The sequence below is a fragment of the Drosophila tropicalis genome, unplaced genomic scaffold (assembly GCF_018151085.1).
Source record: "Drosophila tropicalis isolate 14030-0801.00 unplaced genomic scaffold, ASM1815108v1 contig_593, whole genome shotgun sequence".
Lineage (NCBI taxonomy): Eukaryota > Metazoa > Arthropoda > Insecta > Diptera > Drosophilidae > Drosophila > Drosophila tropicalis.
The window spans coordinates 5,131,742-5,158,247 of record NW_027173070.1 but is presented as its reverse complement, the minus strand read 5'-3'; the positions used below and the strand labels follow the sequence as shown (position 1 = coordinate 5,158,247).

General features: G+C 40.0%; 4 protein-coding genes across 16 annotated transcripts; 2 read left to right on the top strand and 2 right to left on the bottom strand.

The window, feature by feature from the left end:
• Window positions 1-384: 384 nt before the first annotated feature.
• LRR (Leucine-rich repeat) lies at window positions 385-20,326 on the top strand. Of its 12 annotated transcripts, none has more exons than XM_068290779.1 (20): window positions 385-1,310; window positions 10,116-10,213; window positions 10,940-10,990; window positions 11,081-11,209; window positions 11,307-11,390; window positions 12,109-12,335; window positions 12,413-12,574; window positions 12,637-12,734; window positions 12,996-13,037; window positions 13,583-13,770; window positions 13,840-13,917; window positions 13,977-15,301; window positions 16,003-16,168; window positions 16,436-16,507; window positions 16,915-16,935; window positions 17,260-17,887; window positions 17,954-18,367; window positions 18,429-18,608; window positions 18,757-19,136; window positions 19,367-20,326. In XM_068290779.1, the coding sequence occupies exons 1-20, from the start codon at window positions 1,274-1,276 to the stop codon at window positions 19,466-19,468; spliced, it is 4,482 nt and encodes a 1,493-aa protein (XP_068146880.1). In that variant the 5' UTR covers window positions 385-1,273; the 3' UTR covers window positions 19,469-20,326. The 12 variants fall into 12 exon arrangements, 8 of the variants coding, with proteins under 8 accessions (XP_068146880.1, XP_068146881.1, XP_068146882.1 ...); XR_011032399.1 differs by lacking the exon at window positions 385-1,310 and adding an exon at window positions 3,788-3,938 and having other exon boundaries at window positions 18,757-19,288; XM_068290776.1 differs by lacking the exon at window positions 385-1,310 and adding an exon at window positions 3,788-3,938.
• A 1,240-nt stretch (window positions 20,327-21,566) lies between these two features.
• Window positions 21,567-24,796, bottom strand: LOC137577347 (lysM and putative peptidoglycan-binding domain-containing protein 3). The gene is made up of 3 exons (XM_068290789.1): window positions 24,578-24,796; window positions 23,924-24,486; window positions 21,567-22,118 (listed from the first exon to the last, which is right to left on the bottom strand). Exons 1-3 carry the CDS (start codon window positions 24,589-24,591, stop codon window positions 21,874-21,876), a joined length of 822 nt encoding a protein of 273 aa, XP_068146890.1. The 5' UTR covers window positions 24,592-24,796; the 3' UTR covers window positions 21,567-21,873.
• On the bottom strand, window positions 22,211-23,757 carry LOC137577344 (26S proteasome regulatory subunit 7). Its single transcript, XM_068290785.1, has one exon. The coding sequence runs from the start codon at window positions 23,617-23,619 to the stop codon at window positions 22,318-22,320; it is 1,302 nt and encodes a 433-aa protein (XP_068146886.1). The 5' UTR covers window positions 23,620-23,757; the 3' UTR covers window positions 22,211-22,317.
• Window positions 24,797-24,832: 36 nt separating the features above from the next.
• Window positions 24,833-26,498, top strand: LOC137577345 (retinol dehydrogenase 13-like). Of its 2 annotated transcripts, none has more exons than XM_068290787.1 (5): window positions 24,833-24,960; window positions 25,367-25,630; window positions 25,697-25,853; window positions 25,907-26,166; window positions 26,229-26,498. In XM_068290787.1, the coding sequence occupies exons 2-5, from the start codon at window positions 25,374-25,376 to the stop codon at window positions 26,476-26,478; spliced, it is 924 nt and encodes a 307-aa protein (XP_068146888.1). In that variant the 5' UTR covers window positions 24,833-24,960; window positions 25,367-25,373; the 3' UTR covers window positions 26,479-26,498. The 2 variants fall into 2 exon arrangements, with proteins under 2 accessions (XP_068146888.1, XP_068146887.1); XM_068290786.1 differs by lacking the exon at window positions 24,833-24,960 and adding an exon at window positions 25,139-25,296.
• The last annotated feature ends 8 nt before the right edge of the window (window positions 26,499-26,506 follow it).

The window sequence follows — 26,506 nt, the reverse complement described above, 5'->3', positions numbered from 1 at the left end:
TTGATATTTTGTAAATTCATTTTCAATCAAGCCTAATACATTAATAGGATAAAATAATAATGTTTCTAGTACAATATTATGCTTATATCATGGAAAAATATATTGCGAATTTGACCTCAAAAATGTCGGCCTGTGTAATTTATTAAATACCAGATTTCTCGATTCCGCAGTGTGACCATACTTTTCGATGTTTGACTCTTTTGTTGCATCGAGTTGCGACCCCCTTGCAGTGGCTGTCAAACATAGTCAACGCTTCTAAAACTGATATTTTTTGAAAAACATCGATAGTGCTGGCCAAGCATCGATGTTTTATAAAAATACTAAACCATCGATGTATCGATAGGACCATCGATGTTTTTTCAGCTCTAGTTTTTTTTCTGTTTTGCGAAGAGAGGCTGTTTCGCGCATGTAAAATAATTTATTTATAACAAAAAAAAAAAAAAAAAAACAGTAGAAATAGTGCGGCGCCAAAACAAAAAGAAAAAACTACTGCAAAAATTTAACGAAGAGCTGAAGCTATACATTTTCTCATCTTTCGATTATATTCAGCCCTTCCTCGTTCTCCTTGTTTTCCGCCAAGAAAAGTGTTCATATTTTCGCTATCAAAAGAAAAATTCGCAAAACCAATATACAAAACGAAAATGCAAAAAACATTGAATTAAAGTTTCCTTGCCAACTGGAACGACAGATCGAGCAAGTATCGGATCAGATATTAATAAGTGAAAAGTGGGAAAATCTTAATTTTCATCTTCTACTGTTCCGGCGTCTCGTCTCGGTTCTTGCCCCGACCCCTAAACCGAGGGTGGAAAAGCGTGAAAAAGAAGGAAAAACCGAATGTGAATGTGTTTGTAGCTGCTTGTGTGTGTGTGTGTTTGTGTGCGTGCAAGTGTAAATTTCTGTGTGTGTGTGAAAAGGAAAAATAAATATTAAATCCAAGATTTGAAATCAAATATTGCTCCTGCTAACTGCCCTGCCCGGTACGGGATGCAGATTCGGATGCGTCGCAGCTGCCCGGATCCAGTTTTTGGGGCGTTGTTGTTGTTGTTGCCAGGCGAAGGCGTGTCAGTGTCAAATTAAGCAGCAACAACAACGAATTGGCCCTTTTTTTTCTCCGCTACACTTCTCCTTCTTCATCATCTTCTTCTTCGACTGGTGGTTATTCCTGTTTGACTTCATTTTCTCTGGCCTAATCGTTGGATCCTCTCCACTTTCGCCACTGACAAAAAAAAACAACAAAAATAAAATCCCCAAAAAATAAGCATCATTTTACAAAATGTCGACGCGTTCGCAGTTAACCAAGGACCTGAATGGTGAGTAATCCTTTTTTTCGTCTTCCTCTCCTTTAGTTCTTTATTTCTTTATGTCCCATTTGTTTTTTGCTTTGCATAACAACAATAACAACAGCAACCAAAATGCAACTGCATCCCCTGTATTTTGGTTTCCTTTCGTTTTTGTTTTGACACCCTTTTGCAGTTATTTTCCAGTTTTGAAATAAGTATTCTCTCTCGCTCTCACTCCCTCTTGTCGAACGAACATGCATAATGTTTATTAGTCACTTTTCTTGTTATAATAAATATTATTCACATTTCTTGTTATCAAAACTTAAAAAAAAAAAATATTTTCAACGGAAATCGCTTAACGCATGACAGCCCTAATTATGAGGGGAGGGGTGTAAGAATTTCTGCGGTACTGAGTGAGCAGAATCAGTATATGTATAAAGAATGATGATTTTCTTCATGTTTTTGTCCTATTGCATTTTCAAAAGATTTTGTCACACTGTGCCTCCTTTTACGGTGTGGGCCGTCTGTCATTTGGTTGCCATTTTACACTAATTTGATTTGAGTGCAAAAATATCCCAACACCCCCCGAGGAGAGTCAAGAAAAGTAAGATGACATAATTCTCCACCCAGCATTGCTCATGCTACCGTTCCCTAAGCTCGTATTCCTCCTTTAGTCTAGGAGGAAGATTGAGAGAGACTATTTCATCTTTAGTCCAGGTGGAATAGTCTCCCTCTCGCTCCTTCTCTATTTACATCTCTTAATTGTTGTTCTTGCTGTCTGAGTTACTTCCTGCCTCTGTTCGTTTGTATCCCCCTTGCTCCCTCTCTCTCTCTCACTCTGTTTCTGTGCTTATTCCTATTAGCCTGCTCTAGAGAAAACTGTTAATCTTGCATTAACTAAACCCGTAATTAAGGAATCTAACCAAAATGCATCAAGGGGAATGATGGGTGCATTGCATCATTAGTAATCCATGAGATCATCTCACTGGTGCTCAGCCTCACAGTTAACGGGATAACTGGTTAATCAGTTAATGTTTCATCGGTTATTCTTATTACATAATTCGTCTCTGTATTGAAAGCGGATTTCAATTTATTTTCACCGGCTACAGGCCAACTGTGCAGGAATTTAGATCGCTTCACGCTTCAAGCTCTTTGGCCCAATTAAGCATTGACAATTTTATTTATGATATAGTTTGTTGTTGTTCCCGTGGTTGTTGTTGTTGTTGTTGTGGTTGTTGATGTTGCAGCGCTCCAAAATAAACTCGATTCGGTTTGCTGCCGTTGTTTTGTTTTTGGTTGCACCCGAAACTCAATTGGGCATTACACGAATGAAAAAGAGACACCGCTGGGCTAGTGATTTATAAAGGAAGGGGGGTAGAGAGTGGGGTCCTGTTTGCTTGATCTGTTTGTGTTTGGACACCTGCCACCTGCCAATGCAATAGCAAACTAAACCCCCTCTTTAAATGTTTCATACACACATTCTTAAAAGTTAAATAAAACAAAAGTTAAGAATTTAAGGCGTGGTGCCAACAGAAAAGAAAATCGCGATAGTCTTATCGTGAATTCGGCATTACTTAAAAGTGTATACTTATATTATTTACACAGACCAACACAAAAAATATGGGGCGAACCTTTGGTTGGCCTGTGTTATAAGCGGTACATAAATTCATTTCCAAAAAGTTTCTCATATTTTAAGCCAAATTTGCAATTGCTTTCAAGTCAATGCATATGAATTTAAAATAGCTTTTATTTACTTTACCTTTGCGATCTACATCATACATATATCCATAAAGTTTATTTGTCGCATATCCAGTTACAATTCCCAACTGGTTTTAGTGTTGAAGTAGTAGTATGGCCTTGCAAATCGTTTCTGGTTAGCAGATCTGCTGATGAGAGAACCTGGTAGTTCTTGAAATAACGCTAAACAGACTTCCTGCTCTTTTTTGTGTTCCCGAGGAACATTGATTCACAGTTTTCTTTAATTTGCAATTTTCTTTTGACTTTGATCCTAACCTACCCCACGTACTTATGAATTACTCTACAGATGACATAGGGACACTTAAAAACTTAGAGTTACATATTTTAAATTATTGACTCCCCGCCTGAATTTAGCAAGTTTCACTCTATTCTGACTTTACAATTTTTTTGTCTTTGAATCACCCTGTTTTGGTTTGAACGGAACAAAGTAAATTACTTGCTGAGCTTTTCTCTCTCTCACTCTCTAAGACGATTGAAATTTTTGCACTCTTTGCTCTCTCTCTCTCTCTCATTCTTGGAAGAGGGGGGCGATGATAATACTCCCACCACAATGCCAAACTGATAAGAAGCCATCGTTTGCTATTTGGGCTTGTAGTCTTTGGGTCTGTCTCAGTTTTAAAATTGATCGCAACGGGCTTCAAGGCGAAAAACAAAAGTTACTGCAAATCTAGTAAGAATTGCAACGTGTCGACGCTCCTTGCTCTCTCCGTTGGTTATCTATTAATCGTTGATAGTTTTCGTTTTGTGAGTTCTGATGCAGCGGAATGGGTAAAGAAAGCATTATGTACACAAACGAGATGATGAATCATATCGATCAGTATTTGCGGTGCATTATGGAGTACCAGATACGCGATGTATTAAAGAAGACCTCCAAACTGCGACGCAGCAGCGTCGATGAAGGTGAGACCGACCAACCGACATGGCGATGAGACGAGGCAACGGTGGGGGCGGGTGGAGCGTTGGTGTTTGGGAGTGCGTCATGCATTTAACCACACATACAACAGTTCTAGCGGTTTGTTTTTGCACTTTATAAAACGTTTATGCCCCACGACGATGACCACGGGACGACCAGACCAGATCACACCAGACCGCACCTTCTTTATTTTTGGTTTATTGTTTTTGTTGTTGTGAGTTCAACGGAAATTGTCTTGTTGAAAGTTTATAGCTGACGTTGTTGTTGTTGTTGGTCTCGCCATTATTTGTTTTTGTGTTCAGTGGTTGGCAATGCCTTCAAAGGCTTATCGTACGCTGAAATGGTGTTAAATATTACCTTTTGATGGAATCTCTGAGGCATGAAAAATCAATCAATTCGTTTGAATGACCATTGCTTACCTCAATTTGTTCAATAATTAGCCCCAATTGGTAAATGTTATCAGTCCCCCAAAGGCCAAGCAACTGATGTTAGTTTTGATAAGAAATGAAATACTGATAAGGTAGAGATGGTCGTTTCATTATAGGCATGCGCCACTGTGCCATTGACCAAGCTCTTTGTGGATGGGATGGGATGTTGTGTTGCAATCTAAAGCCAATATTTATGGCTGCGTGTGAAAAAATGCAAAACTATTTGAAATTTAAAGTTTTTCGTTTGATATTGTTTGTTAATGGGCGTTGGCGTTTGCAGTATTGCAGCAGCTAAATAAAAGCTTTGACCTCCTGTTTGACCTACATACACGCACACATATACACACACACACACACACACACAGAGATGAGTGTGGATGGCCCAATCAAAATGTCCGCTGCTCAATAATTTATGCAAAGCAATTAAGTGAATAATGCAAACTAAATGGCAAAATAAATGAATGCTGAGAGAGAAGCAATTAGCAAACATATTAAATGATATCTTTCTCTCACACTATACTCTCTCTCTCTCGCTGTGTCTCTATCTCTTTCTTACTCTCACCTGCTGCTCCAGTTGTTTATCCTTGTGCCTCATTAGTGGTTAATGCCACACTCCAAAATCTATGCCAGACAATTTGGAGTAGACGAAAGTTGGCAAAAAATAAGACACAAATTATGAGAAAACTAGTTTGGCAACATTTGAAAAGAAATAGCAAAAGAAGCAGGCAGAAAGAACTTCCAGCAAAAGCCAAAAAAAAATCTTTTGCTGCTCCATTTTATTCCCATTATGAAGCCATCTCTTTCTATCTGTCTCTCTCTCGCTCTGTGTCTCTTTTTGGGTGAAATTGTGTCAACCAGCCACAGAGGCAGCAAGTGCCGATGATGTTAAAGCCACTGACAGAGACGCATCCCTGACCTGCTGTAGCTGCCAACGCTGACGACGCTGCTCTGGCCAGTTGAAAAGAACCTGTCGCTTTCTATTACACATACACTTGTCGCCCTGCCCCCCTCCCTTGCTCTATCCATCCAATCCGCAACAACGAAAATTGCGCTTCACATAAGTTGCTTGCTTTTTTGAGGTCAAATGAATTTGGATTAAGCCTCGTTTGCTCTATAAAAAGGCGAAAAAGGTGTTGGCGGAACAAAAACGGAAAAAAAACTGAACTAAACAATTTCAATTACAGTTTTAATTACAATAGCACCAGAGACAGAGACAGCTGTGGCCTCTGTTCAAGTCAGCTGTTTCTCTCCCCCGCAATCTACTTGAGAGCTCCTCCACCCCTTTTTACCACTTCTTCGTTTTCAACGTCGTCTTCACTCTTTGTGCAAAAATAATTAACATAACGTAAAGTAATCACAAAGTTGTGTAAAGAAAAACGAAAATCAAAATTGTTCGTTTAACTTTCTTTTGTGTTGTTGTCAAAAGAGAGTTAGAGAGAGAGAGAGGGAGATGGGGAGCGACAGAAAGAAAAAGACAAAGAGTTAAAAAGACCTTGCCATTGTTTGGGTTGTCTGCTTTTGTTGTTGTCTTTAGCTGATATTTCAGCAAGCTTTCTTGTATTTTTTCTCTCTCTCTCTCTCTCTTTCTCTCTGTGTAAGTGTGCGTGTTGACGCGCGTTCGTTACAGATCCGCCGTTAAGTCTTCTGGCGCCCCGAGGCTAAACCGGGCTAACTACAATAATTATTAGACTGCATAAAGAAAATATTTATTAACAATATCGCGATTGTTAAATGATATATGTATACATATGTACATATGTACATACATCAGCATATTTTCGAGATCTTATATTACAGTTTGTTCCCCAGTGATAATGCCAACAATTACAAACTGATAAATTGTAAGTTGGCCATTTGATTGTAATTTAAATCGATGATCTTATAATAGAAGCCTAGAATGAGGCAGAAAATACCTACTTTGGATGTTGGTACTGATCTGGGCATATAAAATATGTAGCTTCAGATACAAATTTATCTTTCTTGACTTAAACAGATACAATAATGAAAGACTTATAATAATAAGAAAGCTAAGGCCTGCCAATTCTCTACCTAATTATGTATATGAATAAAACAAGTTTTCCGCTTGAACTTCTAGGGTTTTCCCGAGATAATCTATTAATATGAGATAACTAAGCAATTCGGCATTGTGTTTGTTAAATCTTGGGGAATATTTTTTTGGATTAGTAAAATAAAATAGACAATGTTGTTATCAAAAAATAGACTGGGCCCATAAATTTTGGAACGAACTGTAATCTTGTATGATTATCCCTTGAGTTAATAAATATGTATTTACATGTGTTTTAAATTTATGATCTCAACAAACTACGATTAGATTTTGGCGCCCTTTATGGTCTTTGGAGCTTATCTGATTCTTGCTACGTCACTCCCCAAATACAGGTGGTGGGTGGGGTGAGGTTTTGGGGTGGGCAATGCAAGTTAAGTGTGACTGTCAAACCGTAGAACAGTTTTCCCATTGTCTGCATATTGCATTTGTTGACAAGTTTGAACACAGTTTGTTATTTTTTTTTTTTTTTATAAGAGTTCAAAGTTTGCCTGTGACTCACTGAGTGCGGGTGTAGATGTGTGTGTGTGTGTTTGTGATGTTTGCATAGCCAACAATAACTACGATGATGATGACGACGGAGAACTACAGACAATGTTCATTTAACAAACTGCGACTACAAAACGGACGTTATTATAAAAAACTCTTAACACAGTGACGGAATTGTCGGAATTGTCGCCCTGGAATGTCAGCTCCTCTTTTTTGGTTTTCAACAATTAATTAGCAATTACGTATACGCACAGTTTTCCAACAATAATAATCGTACAGACGCATAATGGTGATAGAAAAATGAATATTTTTCCCGATAAATTTAAAAGTAGTGCCAAAAAGAAGGAAGATCTGCTTTTCAGCGACCTGTGCGAGGATGAAATGGTAATCAGCCTTGAAAATTTGAATCAATTGCCCAAAAATACCAAAATTAAAAAAAAAAAAAAAATATTTGCATGTTGACTTGCGTTTCAAATTTGACGGGTTCCCACTTTTTTTTTGGATTATTATCGGCCTACTGTGGTCTTGCTGTAAATCCGGCACTGCTCCCGCACACTTCCACATGCAATTTTAGTTCTTGTTGTAGGATATAAAGTATTTTGAACTCGTGTAATCCTTCTCGTTCTCGCATTGTGCTGAGCTTTGCGGCTGTTCCTGCAGTAAAAAGTTCATTCAAAATTGGGTCACACACTCAAACGTTTTTGTCCAGCTTAGATCCTGTTGCCAAATCCGCCCACCAGGCCACCTACACCATGTGTGTGCTCAGCCGCATCTGCAACAGCCAAATGTGTGCAGAAACTTTTTTGACAATCTTGTTAGAATTTGGTTCTTTGACCCTAAAGCAGATTATCGACAACAGAGCAAGTGTAAAAAGAGGACGGGGTCAAAAACTTGGGCAGATAGGTGGGTAAGCAGCAGCAAAATGAAACCGCACAAATCGAACAAGATAACCACAATTTTCAATTAAAGTCGAATTTCCTCCTAGGCGGAAATAGAGCCGCCGACGTAGCGACAAAAGAGTGTAAAAGGGGGAACAGAATAGATGGGATAGCTGTGGACCAGACAGGTAATTTGGATTGTGTTGTCGTCAGTACTGTGTGTACAACACGTTCATGAACATGATGACCCTTGGAAATTCCTTAAATTCTCTTAGCTGTACAAAGACTTTGTTGATCTACTGTCATGCACTTGTCATCATTTTCTTGTCATAGTGCCCCGCTATATCAAAAGAAAGAGAAGCGGCACTCAAGCTACCGTTACTATGTAACGAGAGCGCGACGAAGTATGAGAGACAGAGAGAGTGTTTCTCCGTGTTTGTGTGTGTGAGTTGATGAGATGAAGAGATTGTAAGTTGGGGAGGGTGGTGGTAGGCCAAGTTCATTCACATTTCAACGCGCAAGCTCTCAAGTCTGCAATTAAGCGAATCAGTCAGTCAGTCAGTCAGTTAGTCAAATGTTTTGTTGTTGTCTTTTCGTGCTGCTTGATTTTTGATGCGTGCCAACATGTCCTAACATGTCTCAACAAAGCATAAAGCCATCAAGGCAAGTGTCGCTGTTTGGTGAGAGTGGTCAAGAAGGGGGTGTGGTGGGTAGATGGTCAGGTGTCTAGTATCTCCTTGGCATGCAAATCCACTTGCTATTAACATCTACTTTCCCCCACACCAACATTTAACGTTTTAAAGGTAAACCAAACTATATTTTGGCTACTGCCACTACTACTACTACTGCAAAAATGTATGTAAATCAAAACAATTTTCTTCAAGTGTTGCGCTGTGGGCAAAAAACTTTTGCCCAAGAGCTTTGACTTTGTCATTGTCTTCTTCTATCGCCCTTTTTCCTTATGTCAGGGTGAGGTTGGGGTTGGAGAGGGAGAAGAGCATTTGATATTTCAGACATTTCAATTCCATTTCGTCCTCTTTTGCTTCCCTTCCCTATCCTCCCCCCTCTCTGTCTTATGCTTTGTTGCTGTTGTTGTTGCTGTTGTTGTTGCTGCTGTTGTTGTTGCTGTTGTCGTTGTGGAACATGCTTAGACAAGGAGTCATAACTGTAAGCATACTTGAGATTTGGCATGCCTGTCGCATGACATAATAATGCCTTCTCCTTTACCTCACCCCCTTAACAACCCCACCTCTAACCCAACTCCTTCTATCGCCTCATCGTGTGTCGCTCTCCCACTCTCTCTATTCATCTCTCTTTCTTGCTTTTGTCAACTGCGACTGCAAAATTTCTCACTCTGAATAATTCGTCATCGTTTGAGCGCGGTGGGGAGCAAGTGGGATAGGGAGGTAAAAGAAGACATTAAGGCGTGGGGGAATCTCTTTGTGTGTGTTTCCACAGGGCGAAATGATGATCATATATAAAAATCCTTTTCACTATTAAGTTCGGAACACTCATAATAATCTAGAAAGACTTTGGTTCGCCAACTCTCGCGGCTTAACTAAAGATTCTAAGACTTATAAATAAAATAAGTTTAAACACTATTTAGATATCATTTGTCATTACGTATTCTATAGGCAGTACGATGGAGAACCTTGTAAATGGAGAACACTTCTATTTCGTTCCAGTTCCGACTAAAAGGTTTTCCGCATCAATTTTCTGGATGTCTCTTGTCAACTACTAAGGTGCCTAAAAAGAATAATATTTGAAATGTCTGGAATTAGTTCTGAAAATTTCGGATATATTCTTTCCTTTTTTAAAACTTAAAGGCATTTTGGCCAATATGATAAAGTTTACTTTGGAAAACTAGGCAAGAATAGTGGCAAAATCTATTTAAGTTTGTTATCATCTTAGATGCGCTCCTGGCTATGTGTGTGTGTGAGGGTATGCTAAGTAGCTGTTGGTGCTGCTGCAATGAAAATAATAAGGTGGCCACAGGGAGGATGGGTTGACTGTTTGGTGGTTGGAGGTGGGCATTGTCGTCGACATTTGATGATTGCCTTCATATGAGCGGGGCCGGCATCTACGTGTTTCGTTTGAAAACTGATTTCGCATGATATAATACACGAATTGTGCATGCTAAAAACGATATACATATAGATACATTAACATATCTATATAATATTGTCAGACAATTGTTTGTTGTTATAATTGTTATCAAGAATTGTATATGACTCTTATAAGCTTTCGCCCCGACGATTACATTAATTTCAATCTATATTTTTCTCTCTCTCTCTCTCTCGTTTGCAGAAAGCGTCAAATCCTTATTGGGTCGCCATACAAAGATACTCGTGAAATATATGGTTAAATTGGAAACGAAAGGCGATAAAACAGAAAATCGTGTATTGGTAAGTTTAATAGCAACTGCTAATTGAGGCTCCTCCCATCATAATTATCATCACCAGCAAGTCATGTGCGTGTGGCATGCCCCACTAGAGATGCAGACATAAAGAAGAGGTCTCTCGATCAAAAATAAATTTATTTTTTTGTTAGCAATTCTTTGTATTGTCTTTGTTACTTAGTCAAGAGTAACGACCCGGGCCACCTGGTGTAAATAAATGAGACAGAAACCAGATTGTTTTGAAGATTCTTTGTTTGATAGTCCCAAAGGGTCATGGCTATATTCCATACCGACCAGATTCTGTTCTTTAAACTTAATTAACATTCAAAAAGTGCCACTGAAAGTTCCGAATGGATGGTCTCTCCTTTGGAGTGGGAAGTAAATTTCATTGTAATTGATATTTTATAGCATACTTAGCGGCGTCTGTCCTTTACCATGGCCCATTCTATGCTAATTTCTTGGCTGGCCGACTCAAAAGTCACATGACTGGAAAATTGATTCGTTCAAAAGCCGCTTAAAAGGTGACTGAGACAAAGTGTCCAATTACCAAAGTCAAAGTAAAGAAGGAGAGGGGAGCAAAAAGTGTCGACAAAGGAATCTTCTTTTCTGCATTTAACTAAATACCCTAAATGAATTAAAGCCCTCGCTTTGATTTCCAATCAAAGAGATGGACTAGTCAAAAGAATCCTTATTTCTTTCTCTCACCTACTAATAACATTATTTTGTTTCTCAGGTCTTTACGCCAGTTCGCATTTACTTACTTAGTGCCAAAGTGCCCACCAAGGTAAGTATAAGAAGAGCGAGCCGACAGACAGACAGACAGCGAGTAAGTTAATCCAATTATAATGCTCTCCATCCATCCACTCACACATAGATTGAATGCCATTTCCACTATCTGGATATTGTCGGTGTCGAGAGTAAAAAGTCCACGCATTTTTCCATTGTCACAAGCGATCGGCCATACTCGTTTGTAACCACCGGAGATGCGGGCAATTTCAGTTCGGTAGGTGACACCCATCTTTCTCTCTCTTTTTCTCTCTATCTCTGTATACAATTTACTATAATTTTAAACCACTTAAAATTATTATTCTACTTTTCAGAATGCTGATGTCATACTAACCGACTTGGCATCGGCCATTAAGCAAATATTTCCAACAGTTCCTCTCAAATATATCATCAAAAAGGTACGTATATATAATATAAAACATAAGCTATCCATCAGAAGTTTGTTAGATGACTGGATCTCCTACATACATAGTATTTGCTCGTCTATAGGTATTCCATATATGTACATTTGCTCTAAACCTTAAAGTTTTTGTGTTTTTTGGCTGGCACTTGAGAGTACTAAACGGCAACTGCATGTGGGTTGCTGCTGACTTTAATTAAAGTTTTAATTTAATATTTAATGATTGCTGTTTTCATGTGGCTGCCGACTTCCCAACCAATAATATTTCACCCATTTGATGAGCCCCTCGGTACGAGGCCTTCATTAATTAAGCCATTTAAGCTTTAAATGCATAAATGTTGTACCCATTGTCATGCTATCTGCTTTGCATGGAGTTGGGAATTCAATGCATATGTTTTATGCTGATCCAAAGAACGATTAAACATAGTTTTCACAATTTAATGATTATAATTTTACCAACTTCGATGTGGATTGCCTTGTAAATCACTTTACTTGGAGTCTTGATACATAGATTCTTTCATTTGATTGCTAACAGAGTGCTAGTTTTACGAGTATTATCACCAATTAGCGAAAAGAGACAATGACATGAGTGGTTAATTGTCACAGGACACGCAAGTAGTATGTCCTTTTTGTGGTAGTAATAAAAAATGTGAAGATAACAGAACTGAAAACTCTTGTTGCACTTCGTTAAAACATTTATTTTTCTTCTCCTACAGATCGATATCCAACCACCGGAACGTGAAACCATTTTCTCTGAAGAATTTCGACCCTCCGATCCTCGTAATGTGGGACCTTGCGGTGGATTTAGTGCTCAATATGCCTGCATGTGTGATTTCCATGGTGTACCCTATCGTGAAGAGGTTGCCTGGGATGTCGATACGATTTACTTGTCGCACGACACAAGAGTTCTCAATTTACGAGACTTTGATCACTTGGAACCAAAGTGAGTGAGCGAGAAACGAAAAAGTAAAGACACTAATAAATATTTACCATAATTCTTTTGTTTATCATCTTCTACAGAGACTTGATGGCCATTGTTTCAGCCTTGGAATATAATACATTCTTTCGTGGCCTAAAGGCTGCCCATATGCGTCTTTCGAATGAGACTTTGGAACGTATTCTGCATGTGCTCAAGCGTTCAATGTGGCTGGAGGAGCTGCATTTGGAGGCCTTAGGTTTAAGGTTAGCTCAGTTTAGTTTTAATTTGAGACTCTTTTAGAATATTAATTGTGAATCCTTTGCAGAGGTGATTTTCTGAACAAACTATCGACATCTGTGATCTCGAATAGCAATCCCGCCATTCGCACCATCGATCTGAGTCATAATATAATAGAGGATAAAGGTGCGTATATAGATAGACGATACAGATAAACAACCCTTACTATGGGCAAATGGATAAATCTTCCTGATCCACCCCTAGTTTCCTAGTCTGGTCTAGTTTGTGGAAACCAATTAATCCAATATTGTCTTTCACTTTTGTTGTTCATTTCTCTCTCTGTTCTCCAATGTTTTTGTTTAATTGTTAATCTTTTGACCCATCACATATATGTACACACAATCTTACTGCACTTGTGTGTGCGTGTGTGTGTGTGTGTGTGTGTAGGAGCCAGCTCACTGTGCGCCCTACTCGGAAAGATTGTACAAGGTTTGACAGAGCCACATAGATGATATATGTAGGACTGTGCCTTTAAAAAGAACTGCCAAGAATCAACTCCAAAAGAAATTTGTTAATTTAGAAAATGATTGGGATAAAGAATATGTCCGAAGCAGTTCCTTTTTGGTCACAGTTCATCAGAACATAAACATTTGCTACTCATTCTCATTGTTCATTGTTCATTACTGTTATTATTATTGATGTTGTTGTTGTTCTTGTTATTCTTATGCATATTTAATCATCAATATTTGTGATCCCCGATTAGTGTGACCCATGTCGGTTGAATCTAAAGAATCTTCTCTGAATTGGTCTCACTGCTTCTTCTCCTCATCTCTCTAACTCACTCCACCGACAAGGGCCACCACGAGGGAAATCATTTGCTATTTTTCTGCTTGTTTTTGTAACAAACACAATTGGCATAATCGAAATGAAAATTCCTCAGATCCATTTTCCATTGCTTCATTTTCTTCAAATCATTGTTTAGCCAGTTTGATGTTCGTTTTCCTAATATAAATCTCTGTACCTTCCTACCTTAGGAGCCATTCACCTGGCCCCACCCATAGCCAAGGTGTCCAAGGGACTCTGTAAGCTGGCATTGGCTCACTGTGGTCTCACCTCGAAAGGCGTCAATCAGATGTCACATTCCCTGACGGTCAATCAAAGTATAGCCAATTCTCTCACGTATCTAGATTTAAGTGGCAATAGTCTCAAAGATGACATAACGGTAAGCAGTAATGATTATTATTCTGATCCCTAATTGAAACTTATTTGATACTCTTTTGTTCTATTGTAGAACCTGCACAACTTTCTGGCTCAGCCAAACGTTTTGGAGCACTTGGATCTGGCATCGACTGATATTATACTGGAGAATGTGAGTGGAAATGTGCTAGATTCATTTTTACCTCTCTTATTATCCACTTTCTCTTTCAGTTGTTTGGAGCTTTATTGCGCGGCTGTGCCACGCATTTGGCCCATCTGAATGTGTCGCACAATTCGTTTAGTACCAAAAAGGGCAAGGAGATACCACCCTCGTTCAAGCAGTTCTTCACCAGCTCATTGAGCCTTAAGCATTTAAATATCGCCGGCTGTAAACTTCCCATGGAGGCATTAAAGAACCTGCTTCTGGGCCTAGCCTGCAATGAGTCAACGGCAGGCCTGCACTTGGATCTAAGCAGTAATACGCTGGGCACACAAGGTGCCCATGTTCTCGAGTCCTGCATACATGGCGTGCGAGTTTTACAAAGTCTGGACATCAGTGAGAATCAACTGGATGCGGAATTGGCTCCCGTGTTGACGGCCATCTCGAAAAATCCTTCGATTCGGACACTTCTTTTGTGTCGCAGCTTGACGGGCATGAAACCCAAACACATTCCCCCCGTAATGGACGCCTTGGTCAATCTGATACAGAAGGATGATTTCCCACTGGCCGAGCTAATGTTGTCTGAGAATAAACTGAAGCACGATCTCCACGATTTCATCAATGCCCTGGGCAGCAATCAGAGTCTCCAGAAACTGGATATAAGTGGCAACTTCATGGGCGATGTGGGAGCCCGTCTGTTGGCCAAGGCTCTGCAGATTAACAATCGCCTGCGTACCATTTACATGGACAAAAACAATGTGACGTTGCAGGGCTATGCGGATATAGTCTATGCCCTGGAGCACAATCACAGCATGCGTCACATACCATTCCCCGTCTTTGATATTGCCCCCCATCTGAAAAATCATCCAGACAAGACGGATGCTGTGATGCGCAAAATGCAGGAACTCTTGCAACGCAATTGCAATGGCTTAAAGCGTAGCAACGGCCAAGCATTTCGGTTACAGCATGGCTTTATGTTGTCCTCCACTCACCAGCTGGTGGACAAACTTGTGGCCGAGACTCAGGATACCATTTCCATAGCCAAGGGCGGAGGCGGTGACAGTGTGTCGGCTGTCCAGCGCCTTATAACCGACGCCGAGAACTGCAAACAGTTGATGCCCAAATTGCAGGAAGCAGTGCGCAGTGATTCGCATCCCATCGAAATGAAATTGACCCGTGTGGCCAGCGAGCTGAGCTACACGATCAAGAGCTATCTGGAGGAAACTCTAGAGACCATGATACGGACTGGCATCGAGCAATGCCCCAAAACCCTGGGCAATCAGATTGTGGTCCAGGATTTGCGTAAAGCTCTCGCGGAGCGGCTAGTAGTGCCCGAGGAGTTTCTTCAGACTTGTTTGCTTAACAATGCGGGCAGCGAGATAATGAATAAAGTTGGGTAAGTTGGACTCCAGATTAACCCTAAAGAATGGACCAGATGAAAGAGAGAGCCATTGTGATTGTTTATACAAATGTACATTTGCTTAGTCAAAAAATGTTGAGTTTGCAAATATTTGAGATTGAGTTCTCTGCTTTAGTCACTCTCTATCTTTTTCTCACTCTTCCGATTCGCTCTCATTATGCAAACACGAAATGACATTTCCGCACTTGCTAGAGAGAACAGTTGTTTGTCTGTATGTGTCAAATGTGTAAAAAACGAGTAGATATATATGTGTGTGTGTGTGGGAGAGAGAGAGGAAGCCTCACTCTTAGATAAGATTAAGCAAACACCAAAAAAAAAAAAGAATAACAAAAATAAATATGTAGATACACATAACTGAAATTGAACAGCTGAATGCAGTTCCATTTGGAGTCAAACGTCTGACCAGTCTCTGTGCCGTCTCCTTCGTCGGCCATTTCTGTGTGGGATTCCATAATAATGGGTCTGGGATGTTTTTTGTGCTGTTGCTTTGGCAATAAAGGGTCATCCAGGCAGCAAACTGCCTATAAGGAGTGTCCCGATGAAGAGTTGGAACCAGAATCAACTCAAAACTCAAACGTTGAATCATTAGAATCACCAACCATTCACAAGTACCTACTAATTATTCAAATTCCAAAGAAAACCTACTAATAACTTGACTTTCTTGTTTGTCTTTACAGTGAAATTGAGCAGTCATTGGCATCGGCCATATCGGATAGAGCTACGGATGAAGTGCTGGAGGCCTTGACACGCTATCGCCGTGGCCTGGGCATTGCCGAGTCGCCATCGGTGCTGCTAATGGACGAACCGCAGACCCCCGATATTGTGCGCAGTCGATCGAGCCATGTAAGTTGCGACGAGGTGCTCGCTCATGATGTTGATGATGATGATGTCAGCGCGCCTTAAGCCCCATGGAAAGCCACTTTCGTTTTCTGTGCCACAAAATAATCGAACCCAAAAAAAATTAGAACAGTTGTGTACTTCAATTGAACTGAAATCGGTTCATGCTGCCGTCGTCGCTTAGTCTGTTATCAGCATGAAACTGATTAAATATTTGTTGTACGGCCTGGCCTTAAGTAATTTTCGTTTCTGTTGTCATACTTTTGTTTTTAGGATACTGATGGTCTAATAATACGACCAGGACGTGGCTCCATCTTATCCAAATCGGGATTGGAATCACCCACTGTAAGTGTTGAAAATTTGTCGCTACCCAAATGGATGCAATAATCTTTAATAAACGAGACAAAGACAGATCGAGTGCCAAATTACAATAAGAAAATCATCCATCAAATCAAGTATCAATCATAATCATCATATCATCCATATATAAATACATATATCTAAGAAATCACACAATACTATATATATATCTATAGAATTTATATATACTCGTCACTCATGTTCATTATTTCATTCTCGTCTTCGTCTGCGCATCTTCTCCTGACACGATCTGCTGTATAATATATATATATATATATGTATATGTGTAATCTATCTAAAAACAAACTATATATATCTCCAACCTTATCTCCAATCATTTACATATAAAAAATGCAATTTAAAAAACTAAAAATCACACATAAAAAAAAAAGAAATTGGAATATCTGAACCTTGTAAGTAGTTGTTTTTGTGTCCATTCTATTTCATCTTTGTAAACTTTACTACAAATTTTTTATTTTCAATGCAAATGATATAGTTTATCCCCAATCTATCAACTATATCCCCCCTCTACTCTATATGTATGTAGTAGAAATTAAAAACGGTTTATTCTTTCTTTTGTTTTAGTTGATTCCTTAGTATTCATTTCCTGTTTGTTTTCCCATTTCCCCGTTTCCATTTTCCATTGATTTCCATTTGAAATAAATCACCCGTTTTTCCCGCAAGATTTATCCCAATTCTGTCTCGCTCTCTTTCTCTGTGTAAACTCATTCCTTTAGGCCACACCGCATTTGCCTACCAAACGCCGATCCGTTGGCCGTAAAGTGCGTCCCCAGTCGGTGGTGGAGAATCTCAGTTTGAGCCACATACCCGATCTCTTGGAGTCACCCTCTTCGCATCGCTCATCCAGCTCGCATCAGTTGTCAGGAGTCTTGTCTCGAGGAGGCGGAGGAGCCGCCGCTGTGGTTGGTCACGGAAACGGAGCCATTGGCAATAGCAATATGACCGACAGTAGCCTGCTGACCGCCGATGATGGAGGTGGCGATGAATGCTGCGATTCTATTACTGAGCTGCCCAGCGCTTCCTTTCAGCTGCAGCATTTGGTCAAAGGACGCCCCAAACGGGCCAAGACGCGAGCGCCCACGCGTCCCTTGGTCAATGCCGAAGGGCTGGGCGGACGAGAGATTGGCGAGGGATTGGAACACTTTTTCCGTCCCGGTTCGGTTACCCCCACCACATTGACGCCCCTTGTGTCGCCCACATCGGAGGAGTGCAGCTCATTGTCCTTTGTAGATAGCCCCACCATGAGTCGAGATGGCAATGGACACATGACATCAGAGGAGACCACACCCATTCTGGAAGAGCGCCGACCAATCAAATTGGAACGCCAATCGCCACTGCTGAAAAGTAAGTATTATAGATAATGGAATCCAGTATGAGATATTGATATATATTTTGTATTCCTGTCCGCAGGTGCTTCTTGGGCAACCCGTTCCCGTTCCACAGACAACTTGGAGAAATATTCTCCTTTGGTTGGACGTAAATCACCGCTGGTCAAGATGAGAACAGAGGGGGGCGCCGGCTCCGGGTCTGGCGAAGAGGCAGCCGCTGGGGGAGGACTGCTGAAGGCAGGAAACACACGTGGCGAAGACAAGATGCGTTCACCGAGTAGCGATTCAATTAGGAATAGTGCAACGAGCAGCGGAGATGGAAGTGTCATTGTTAAGACAGGCAATGGCATACTCCGCACTCCCATTGTCCTGCAGAAGCCACGCCCCTGGTCAGTGGTTGGTCCAGGTGAACCGAAAAATGCAACCGGCTCCGACTTGGGCAATGGTCAGGCCACAAGTGACTCGCAGAAGACCACACCAGAGAAATTGGATGAAGGTGAGTAACTACTGAAGGGGCATTTGCTGTAACTACAAATATCCTTTCTCCCTTTTTGTAGATGTTCCCGAAGTGGTTGCCTTCTGCAAGAGCGGCGGCGGTGGTTCCATTGTGGGCATAACACCGGGCATAGCCATAGCAGCTGGCGGCAGTGGAGGAGGTAGCATTGTGGGCATCACCCCGGGAGCAGCTCTCGAAAAGAAATCGGTGCGCGAACTGGCCGCAGGTCTCAATCGTCTGGGTAAGTCTATTGGAGCTCGAAATGATGCATGCCGCCTGCTTGTAGGTAGTAATCTAGTAGCTGCTCTTGTCTCTTTTTGTTTTGTTTCTTATTGATTTCCCTATCTTTTATTTATTTTAATTTGATTTTTATTGCCTGTAAAACTTAGAACTTCCCCTCAAGCCACCTGTTATGCCAAGAACCATATTGGGCACATCGAATCTGCGCTCCACGAGCAGTAATTCCAGCAGCACCTCAGTCTCATCAACTTCCTCCACTAGCACCACCACTTCTTCCTCATCCTCAACCACAACAACAACAACAGTATTAAATACTAGCAGCCAGTTTGAATCAGAAGAGTCAGTTACGAGTAGCATCACCAGCACAAGCAACAGGATAACAAGCAAAATGAGCAGCAACTCAGCTCAGAGCAGAGCGAACCTAATTAGCAATGAAATATTAAGTAAACGAAATGGTTCCGCCTCCAGTTGTGCGGAAAGTGGAGCCCTCAAACGCATTGCTGGCAAGGAGATCTCAACACTGTTCGAGGTTTGATTGATGCCTGCTGCTGCAAAACCATCACAACTTCTCATTCTTTCCATTGGCCACGTCGTCGTCGTCGTCGTTCTTTCACCATCCTCATCTGCATCAGCCTTTTGTATTCTGTTGCTTGCCTAGTTTCCTTGTTGCTTGCATGTCATGTAAATGTACCAGTCCGATAAGATTTAATTTCCAACTAACAAATATTTTCTCTTATTTCCGCCCCTCCGCCTATTCAGGAGACATTAGTTAAGGGTCTGCAACGAGACGATTCGGAGCGTTTATCCTTTAGAACTGCTGCGCCCTACACAAAGCAAGAAGAGGATGTCATCGAGTTATAAAATGTCTAGAGAAACATTCCTAACCCTCACCCTCGTCGGCACCATGACCACCTTTACACCTTTACACCATCCACCACCACTCCGATCAAGCAACCATCTTGGATGACCGATCTCCACATCGAGAAGGAGACAACTAGAGGTTGCCACCTACTTATATATACATATATTCGTACTGAGAAAGGAAAATGATTAATTAATATTTTATGTGCAATTTGGCGCTCTTGTGTATTTGTTTTCATTTGGCCAATTCTTTTTTACTGAATGAACGTGATTTATTTATTTATATCCTATATATATATACACATACATACATCTATATATACATATTGGTATATATACTACATATATACTTTTTACCTTTTTGATCCCGAAATGATCGTTTTTGTGTGTACTATATTTTATGTTATATATATTTTTTTTAAAACAAATGAGTTAAGTGCCAATTATATACAACAAAAGAAAAACAACAAAAAAATTATGTATTCTAAGCGCTTAAACAAAAAAACTAACAGAACATTATGGATAACGCAATTCCGATGGCGATTAAAAAACAAAAATGTATGCCATTTGGATAATTAAGTAAACTGCGCGTATCTTTAAATCTAAACCTAAAACTAAAACTTTAAACAAATTTAAATGAAATACAATATTTTTTATAACTGCTTCCAAAAAAAAAAAAAAAAAAAAAACAAATTAATATTAATAATTATTGAAAATGTTTCGAGATCCAAATCCGCATTACGCCATATGTTCGAAACAAAACAACTTCCAATTAATACATTAAAAATATTTATAAATGTGCAATGGAAAACAATAAATTTGATGGTTTCGAATATTTGGCTGGATCGTGAACAACAATACTTTTTCCTTTTTTTGTTCAGTTTTCAGTTTTTCGATTTTTTTTTGATTTCTCTAGTATTACAAGGACAATCCGTTTCGATGCATTTATTATTACGAATTACGTTAGTTGTCACACAAAACAAAGTTAACAATTTAGTCTAAGCAACTCAAGATACAACTCCGAATTGCTATGAATGCATTTAAGGATTTACATTAAAAATTTATCAGTATTTGTGGCTGATCAAGTTCAATATATAGGAATTATGTAGAATGCACCATCCATACACGAATCCAATGCAGAATCAATTTATTCAACCGGATCCCCCAAAGAAACCCAACTAAAGCACCAACCACACCACCACCGAACGGAAAACAAAAACAATTCCCATAGTTGGCTCTCCAAGGATTTGCCATTCCAACTTTACTAAGAATTAAAATTTAACAAAATCAAACGAATAAATAACGAAAAAACTTAACGTGTTCATTATAGCTAAGCAATTCAAATTTCACTGTAATGTATTGAAATTCAAATTAAACGGAAATCAAAAATATAATTGTTTTGTGTTTCTTTGTTAAATGTAAATATTTTCCTTTCAAAATATTATGTTTATTTAAAAAAAAATCATTAACATAGACATAAAGTTTTTTTAAAAATTGTTCTCAGCTTGCCAAAGAACATTTCAAGACCTGATGTCAATCGACGTCAACAAAGCCAAACCAGGAAGATATGTCCTTTCGTCGTGCGGGAGGATTTTGAATTTTTAAAGCTAAAAAACGAAAAATAATAATTTTCTCCTGTCCATAATAGGAATTTGAATAACGATTCGGATATCCTTTTGTCATTTTGTAGTTTTTGATGATATAATTGAAAAACTTGTCAAGCATCTCGCAAGTTCTTTAAAAGATCAGGAAGAAAATTACATTGTTAGACTGCAATACTGAAGTACTATCATTAATGCAAAGGACATTTCTGTAGTCCTGCGGACAGCTGAGATATAAACGATTTTGTAAAAACGTAAATAAAAATAAGACAATAAAACGCATAGCTCGGTCAACTTAAGAAGCCAAGTCCATATCTAAATTTTATCGAATAAATTTAGAAAATATATAAATGAAAGTTGCAGAATTTATTTGTAGAAGCAAATAAAGAAATGCCTTTAATAAGTCTTACTTAGTGCATGGGAAATTGAGGTTCTTTTTTTGAAGCTAAAAACTTACCAATGTATACAAACAAAACATAGCATAACAGATTGTTAAATTTCGTATTCTCTTGTGTTATAGTATTATTTTATTATCTCTAAGATATGCATTCTTTTATTTTCTACAATTATTATGATAGACACAGGTCTATTTACAAGATAAAAATAAAGCTGCACCAGCTTTAATTTCAATTCAATGGTCGGAAGATTCTGTACAGCTATTTTGAGACAGACGTAGACGCAATGGGGGAGACTTTTGAGACGTCATACGATAGAAATCCTTATGTTATATATGCATAAAAAAATAAATTCAGCGGCCAGTAAATTTTTGGAATGGGTCTTATTTTTGTTTCATTGCCAATTCAGTTACTGTGATATGTGATGATGTGGATGCTCGGCGAGATAGATGACATAGACCAGCGGTATTACGACACAGAGTGCGAGTATGAACACCAAGAGGCATATCCACGACATATCACAATCAGAACCAGACCAATCGATGGCGCGCAAGGAAGGCCCTGGTATGGGGCGAACCAATGGAGCATGTCTGTCCATTAGCATTTCGCTCAGCAGTGGCGCATTGTCATCGTTTGCAGATCGCTCCGTATGGGCTGCAGAAAACAAAAGTTTCCATTAGTTGGATAAAGCTTTCGGTAATAACATTAAAATAAACCCCAAAAAATTAGCTTAATGGACTGGAGAATTGAGTTATTTATGAACGTTTATTTTCTTGTTTCCATTACTAATAGTTTTACTTAATATTTTCCAGCTGCTCAAAAATAGACCAGAGAATATAATGCAAATGCTTAATTAATTGTAGGTCATATAGCGCGGAGTGGCGCTGAACTTGGCGTAACTCTTGATGACCTTATTGACCGCCTCAAGAAAATCTTTTTCGGTGGCCACTTTGCGACGCGCCCTAATGGCAAACATGCCAGCCTCCGTGCAAACAGAACGAATCTCGGCACCAGTCGAATTGGGGCACAGTCGAGCCAACAGATCGAAACGGATGTCCCGCTCAACGGACATGGAGCGGGCATGAATCTTAAATATATGCGATCGTCCATCCTGATCGGGCAGGCCAAATTCCACTTTACGATCTAATCTACCCGGTCTCATCAGTGCCGGATCTAGAGTATCGGGCCTATTTGTAGCCATGAGAACTTTGATGTTGCCACGCGGATCAAAACCATCCAGCTGATTGATAAGCTCCAGCATAGTACGCTGTACTTCATTATCTCCGCCAGCACCATCATCAAATCGTGCTCCACCAATGGCATCGATTTCATCGAAAAATATAAGGCATGCCTTTTTGGAGCGAGCCATTTCAAAAAGTTCGCGAACCATGCGTGCACCTTCTCCCACATACTTTTGCACCAGCTCGGAGCCAATGACACGAATAAAGCAGGCATCCGTCCGATTGGCCACTGCACGGGCGCACAGCGTTTTACCAGTACCGGGAGGTCCGAAGAGCAGCACGCCCTTGGGCGGTTCAATGCCCAGATTGACAAACTTTTCCGGATGCAGCAATGGGGTTTCGACAACCTCCCGCAGTTTTTCTATTTGTTCCTTGCAACCGCCCACATCACTGTAAGTGACATCTGGTTTGTCTTCCACTTGCATCATTGTTACTGTTGGATCAATTTTTGGAGGCAATGGGATATGAATCTGGTATTTATTCCGATCAACGCCAACACGCATGCCCTCCTCGATATCGGTGGGGGCCACAGAATCGGCTAGATCTACCACGAACTTGGCAAATTGCTTTACATTGATAATGTATTTGGGATCATCAGAGTCGGCGTTAATAATTTTGGTACACCTTGCCACTTGGAGGGGTTGTTCATTTTGCAAGATCTGTTTGTCCGCCGCCAGATCCCAGAGAGCGGGCGGTGCCAGACCTGTGTCGCTTTCCTTAATGCCAGTTAGCTCATTGACCTGCTTCACTGCTTTCTGAATATCCTCCTCAATGGCCTTAATCGATTTGTGGTATTGGCTTTGGCCATAGGTTTTCAACAATTCAATATCACCCTCGTCCAGGGATTTTATCTCCTTATCCTCTTTCTCTTCGTGCTTCACCTTGCGCTGATCGTCTCCCAGATAATCTGGCATATTGTTATTTTTTATACTTTTTGTTTGTTTTTCTACAAATGCCTTGAAAATTGGCAATTTCTCTTTATTTTTCCATTTGCTTTACTATAGAATGACTAAACTAAATCTGCTAGTGTAGTGTGACCGAACTGTGTAAGTATATCGAGTTTCGATAGCCGCTATGAAAACAGCTAATTTAGCTATTTAGTATTTTTGGAGATGACAGGAAAATCAAAGTACTAAACATCGGTAAAGTTGACCCAAGAAGGACTATCGAAATACCAATACCCGTGTTATTGCCCTGCAACCTGTGGAGTTCACTCACCTTCATCATCCAGAAATCCATGAATCCCATTAGTAGCACCTCCTGTAGATGTTGCGGACGACGTAGGCTGATTGTCTACGGTTCCAGATGCATTGACTGCTGCAACTAAAAGCCTCTCGTCGAGCATTAAACGAGCGTCCTCCAGGGGATTGCGCTCAATCTGAAGCGTAGGCTCCACATTATGTCGCGGACTGTTGTTGCCGCTCCTATGCACCGCTGGCAGTGAGTCCTGCTGCGTCAATATGCTACCGTTGCCCAGCAGGACATTGTGTACTGTAACAGGAATGCGGATGATGCGTCGCGCATGAATCTCATTTTCTCGATCTATTTTGTTCAGGCGCTTTATGTCCGCCACAGAGCAGTGGAACCGCAGTGCCAAAGCTTGAAGCGTATCGCCCTCCTGCACTTTCACCTCCAGCGTGTTCTCAAAGCGAGCCAGCTTGTTGGACTGTGTGTTGGGTCTATTAGCCATTTGAATTAAATCCAGGTCCATAAATTCTTCGGTATCGTACTCTGTTCGCGCGAATATCTCCTCCACCCCATCGTCTTGTTGGTGCTGGCGCCTGAAATCAGAAACGGAAGACATCACGTTAGGTTTTTGTCTAAAACTTGTTGACACAGCCACCAGACACAGTCGAGTTGGCGTTGACTTACACATTGCGTCGCATTGTTGTTTGTTTGTAATGTCACCCTTGCTTCTTCTTGGCTGCCTCAGTGTTGTTTATTGTCAGGATTGCTCAAGTTGACTCCGTTGGCTTTGTAATTTTTAAACAATAATTTAATTACCATTTACGTGTTAAATCAAAACAAAGCCAACAACAAAAACAAAAGCTTAGAACTAAAGTATCGATAACATATCGATAGCTTCGTAAAGTCCTGTGTTGGTAAAGTAGTTGTTTACAGTATAGGCTCAAAGACATATGATAGATCTGAAAATGACGAATAACAAGGAAATTGTATTTTGTTATTCTACTCAAAAATTTGGCAAAAATACAAAAAGTAGTTTAATAAATAATTTATTTTAAATCATTATTTAGGTTCGTACCATTGTGGGCTAAATAAATAATCGTAGATGACAGTCGGATTCACTGATACCTTTTAGAATTTTCTCCTAATTCTATTAATTTTTTATATAAACGAAAATAATTGGTAGATAAACTATTATAAAAACAGTTTCGCTTCAAATTTGTGATCATATTTGCTTTAGATAGACTTCATTTCATCACTGACGTCACAATGCGCAATCTTTTGTCTTCTTTCCGTGGCAAACGAAAGGCTAACCGAATTATGCGATTATTTACCTTCCTTAAAAGTCGTCCAATATTTTGGTTAAGTGTAACTGGAACTACAGTTGGCATAGCATGTGGCATAAAGTCAGTTATTTAAAAGAAACCTCCGTTTTCTTAAATTGACAACTAAAGTTTACCGGGTTTATCTTTTTAGGGATCTTATGCAAGGCGGGCAATTCACCACACAAACCAATGAAACTGGCAGAGTTGTAATTGTAACCGGAGCCAATACGGGTATTGGCAAGGAAACAACATGGGAACTGGCAAGAAGAGGAGCTACAGTTTATATGGCCTGTCGGGATATGAATAAATGTGAAGAGGCTAGAGCTGAAATAGTTAAAGATACGCAAAACAAATATGTTTACTGCCGGCAATGTGATTTGTCCAGTTTGGACTCCATACGACACTTTATTGCAGAGTACGTCCAGCTTGCCAGAACAGAGAATGGAAGTTATTTTAAAATGTGATTGTTTTCCCTTTGTAGATTCAAGCGGGAGCAGGAACAGCTTCATGTGCTGATCAACAACGCTGGTGTGATGCGTTGTCCACGATCTGTGACAAAAGATGGCTTTGAAATGCAATTGGGTGTGAATCACATGGGACACTTTTTGCTGACCAACCTGTTATTGGATCTACTAAAGGTACTAATGGCGCTGTTTCTCTAGGATTGCTATATTAACCAAATGTATTCCAGAAATCTGCTCCTAGTCGAATTGTCAATGTATCCAGTTTGGCTCATACCCGAGGCGAAATTAACACAGCAGACCTGAATAGTGAAAAATCCTATGATGAGGGCAAAGCCTACAATCAAAGTAAACTGGCCAATGTGTTGTTCACTCGCGAACTGGCCAAGCGACTGGAAGGCTCTTGTGTAACGGTAAATGCCCTGCATCCGGGCGTTGTGGACACCGAACTCTTTAGACATATGGGTTTCTTTAATAGTTTTTTTGCTGGGTTCGTATGTATGTTTTTTACAAAACTAGGACGCCTTTTTTATGTATTGTATACTTCTGTAGATTATTTTTCAAACCTTTGTTTTGGCCTTTCGTCAAGTCTCCTCGAAACGGAGCACAAACTAGTCTCTATGTCGCTTTGGATCCCGAATTGGAGCAAGTAACTGGCCAATACTTTGCCGACTGTCAATTGAAACAACCGGCACCAGCAGCCACAGACGTGCAAACAGCTAAATGGCTTTGGGCAGTCAGCGAGAAATGGACAAGTTCACAAATATTAAAAGTAAATTCACCTAAAACGACTGGGCAATAAAAAATATTTTTTTACTAAAACTCAAGAC

Bases quoted from the DNA above. Each gene is read 5' to 3' on its own strand.
- LRR (XM_068290776.1), top strand. From the start codon at position 3,803: ATGGGTAAAGAAAGCATTATGTACACAAACGAGATGATGAATCATATC. The intron at 3,939-10,115 runs GTGAGACCGACC...TCTCGTTTGCAG, and splicing joins ACGCAGCAGCGTCGATGAAG to AAAGCGTCAAATCCTTATTG. The intron at 11,391-12,108 runs GTACGTATATAT...CTTCTCCTACAG, and splicing joins TCAAATATATCATCAAAAAG to ATCGATATCCAACCACCGGA.
- LOC137577347 (XM_068290789.1), bottom strand. The intron at 22,119-23,923 runs GTGAGTGAACTC...TGTTTTCTGCAG, and splicing joins TGGATTTCTGGATGATGAAG to CCCATACGGAGCGATCTGCA.
- LOC137577345 (XM_068290786.1), top strand. From the start codon at position 25,160: ATGCGCAATCTTTTGTCTTCTTTCCGTGGCAAACGAAAGGCTAACCGA. The intron at 25,297-25,366 runs GTCAGTTATTTA...TTATCTTTTTAG, and splicing joins GGCATAGCATGTGGCATAAA to GGATCTTATGCAAGGCGGGC. The intron at 25,631-25,696 runs GTACGTCCAGCT...TTCCCTTTGTAG, and splicing joins ATACGACACTTTATTGCAGA to ATTCAAGCGGGAGCAGGAAC.
- LOC137577344 (XM_068290785.1), bottom strand. From the start codon at position 23,619: ATGCCAGATTATCTGGGAGACGATCAGCGCAAGGTGAAGCACGAAGAG.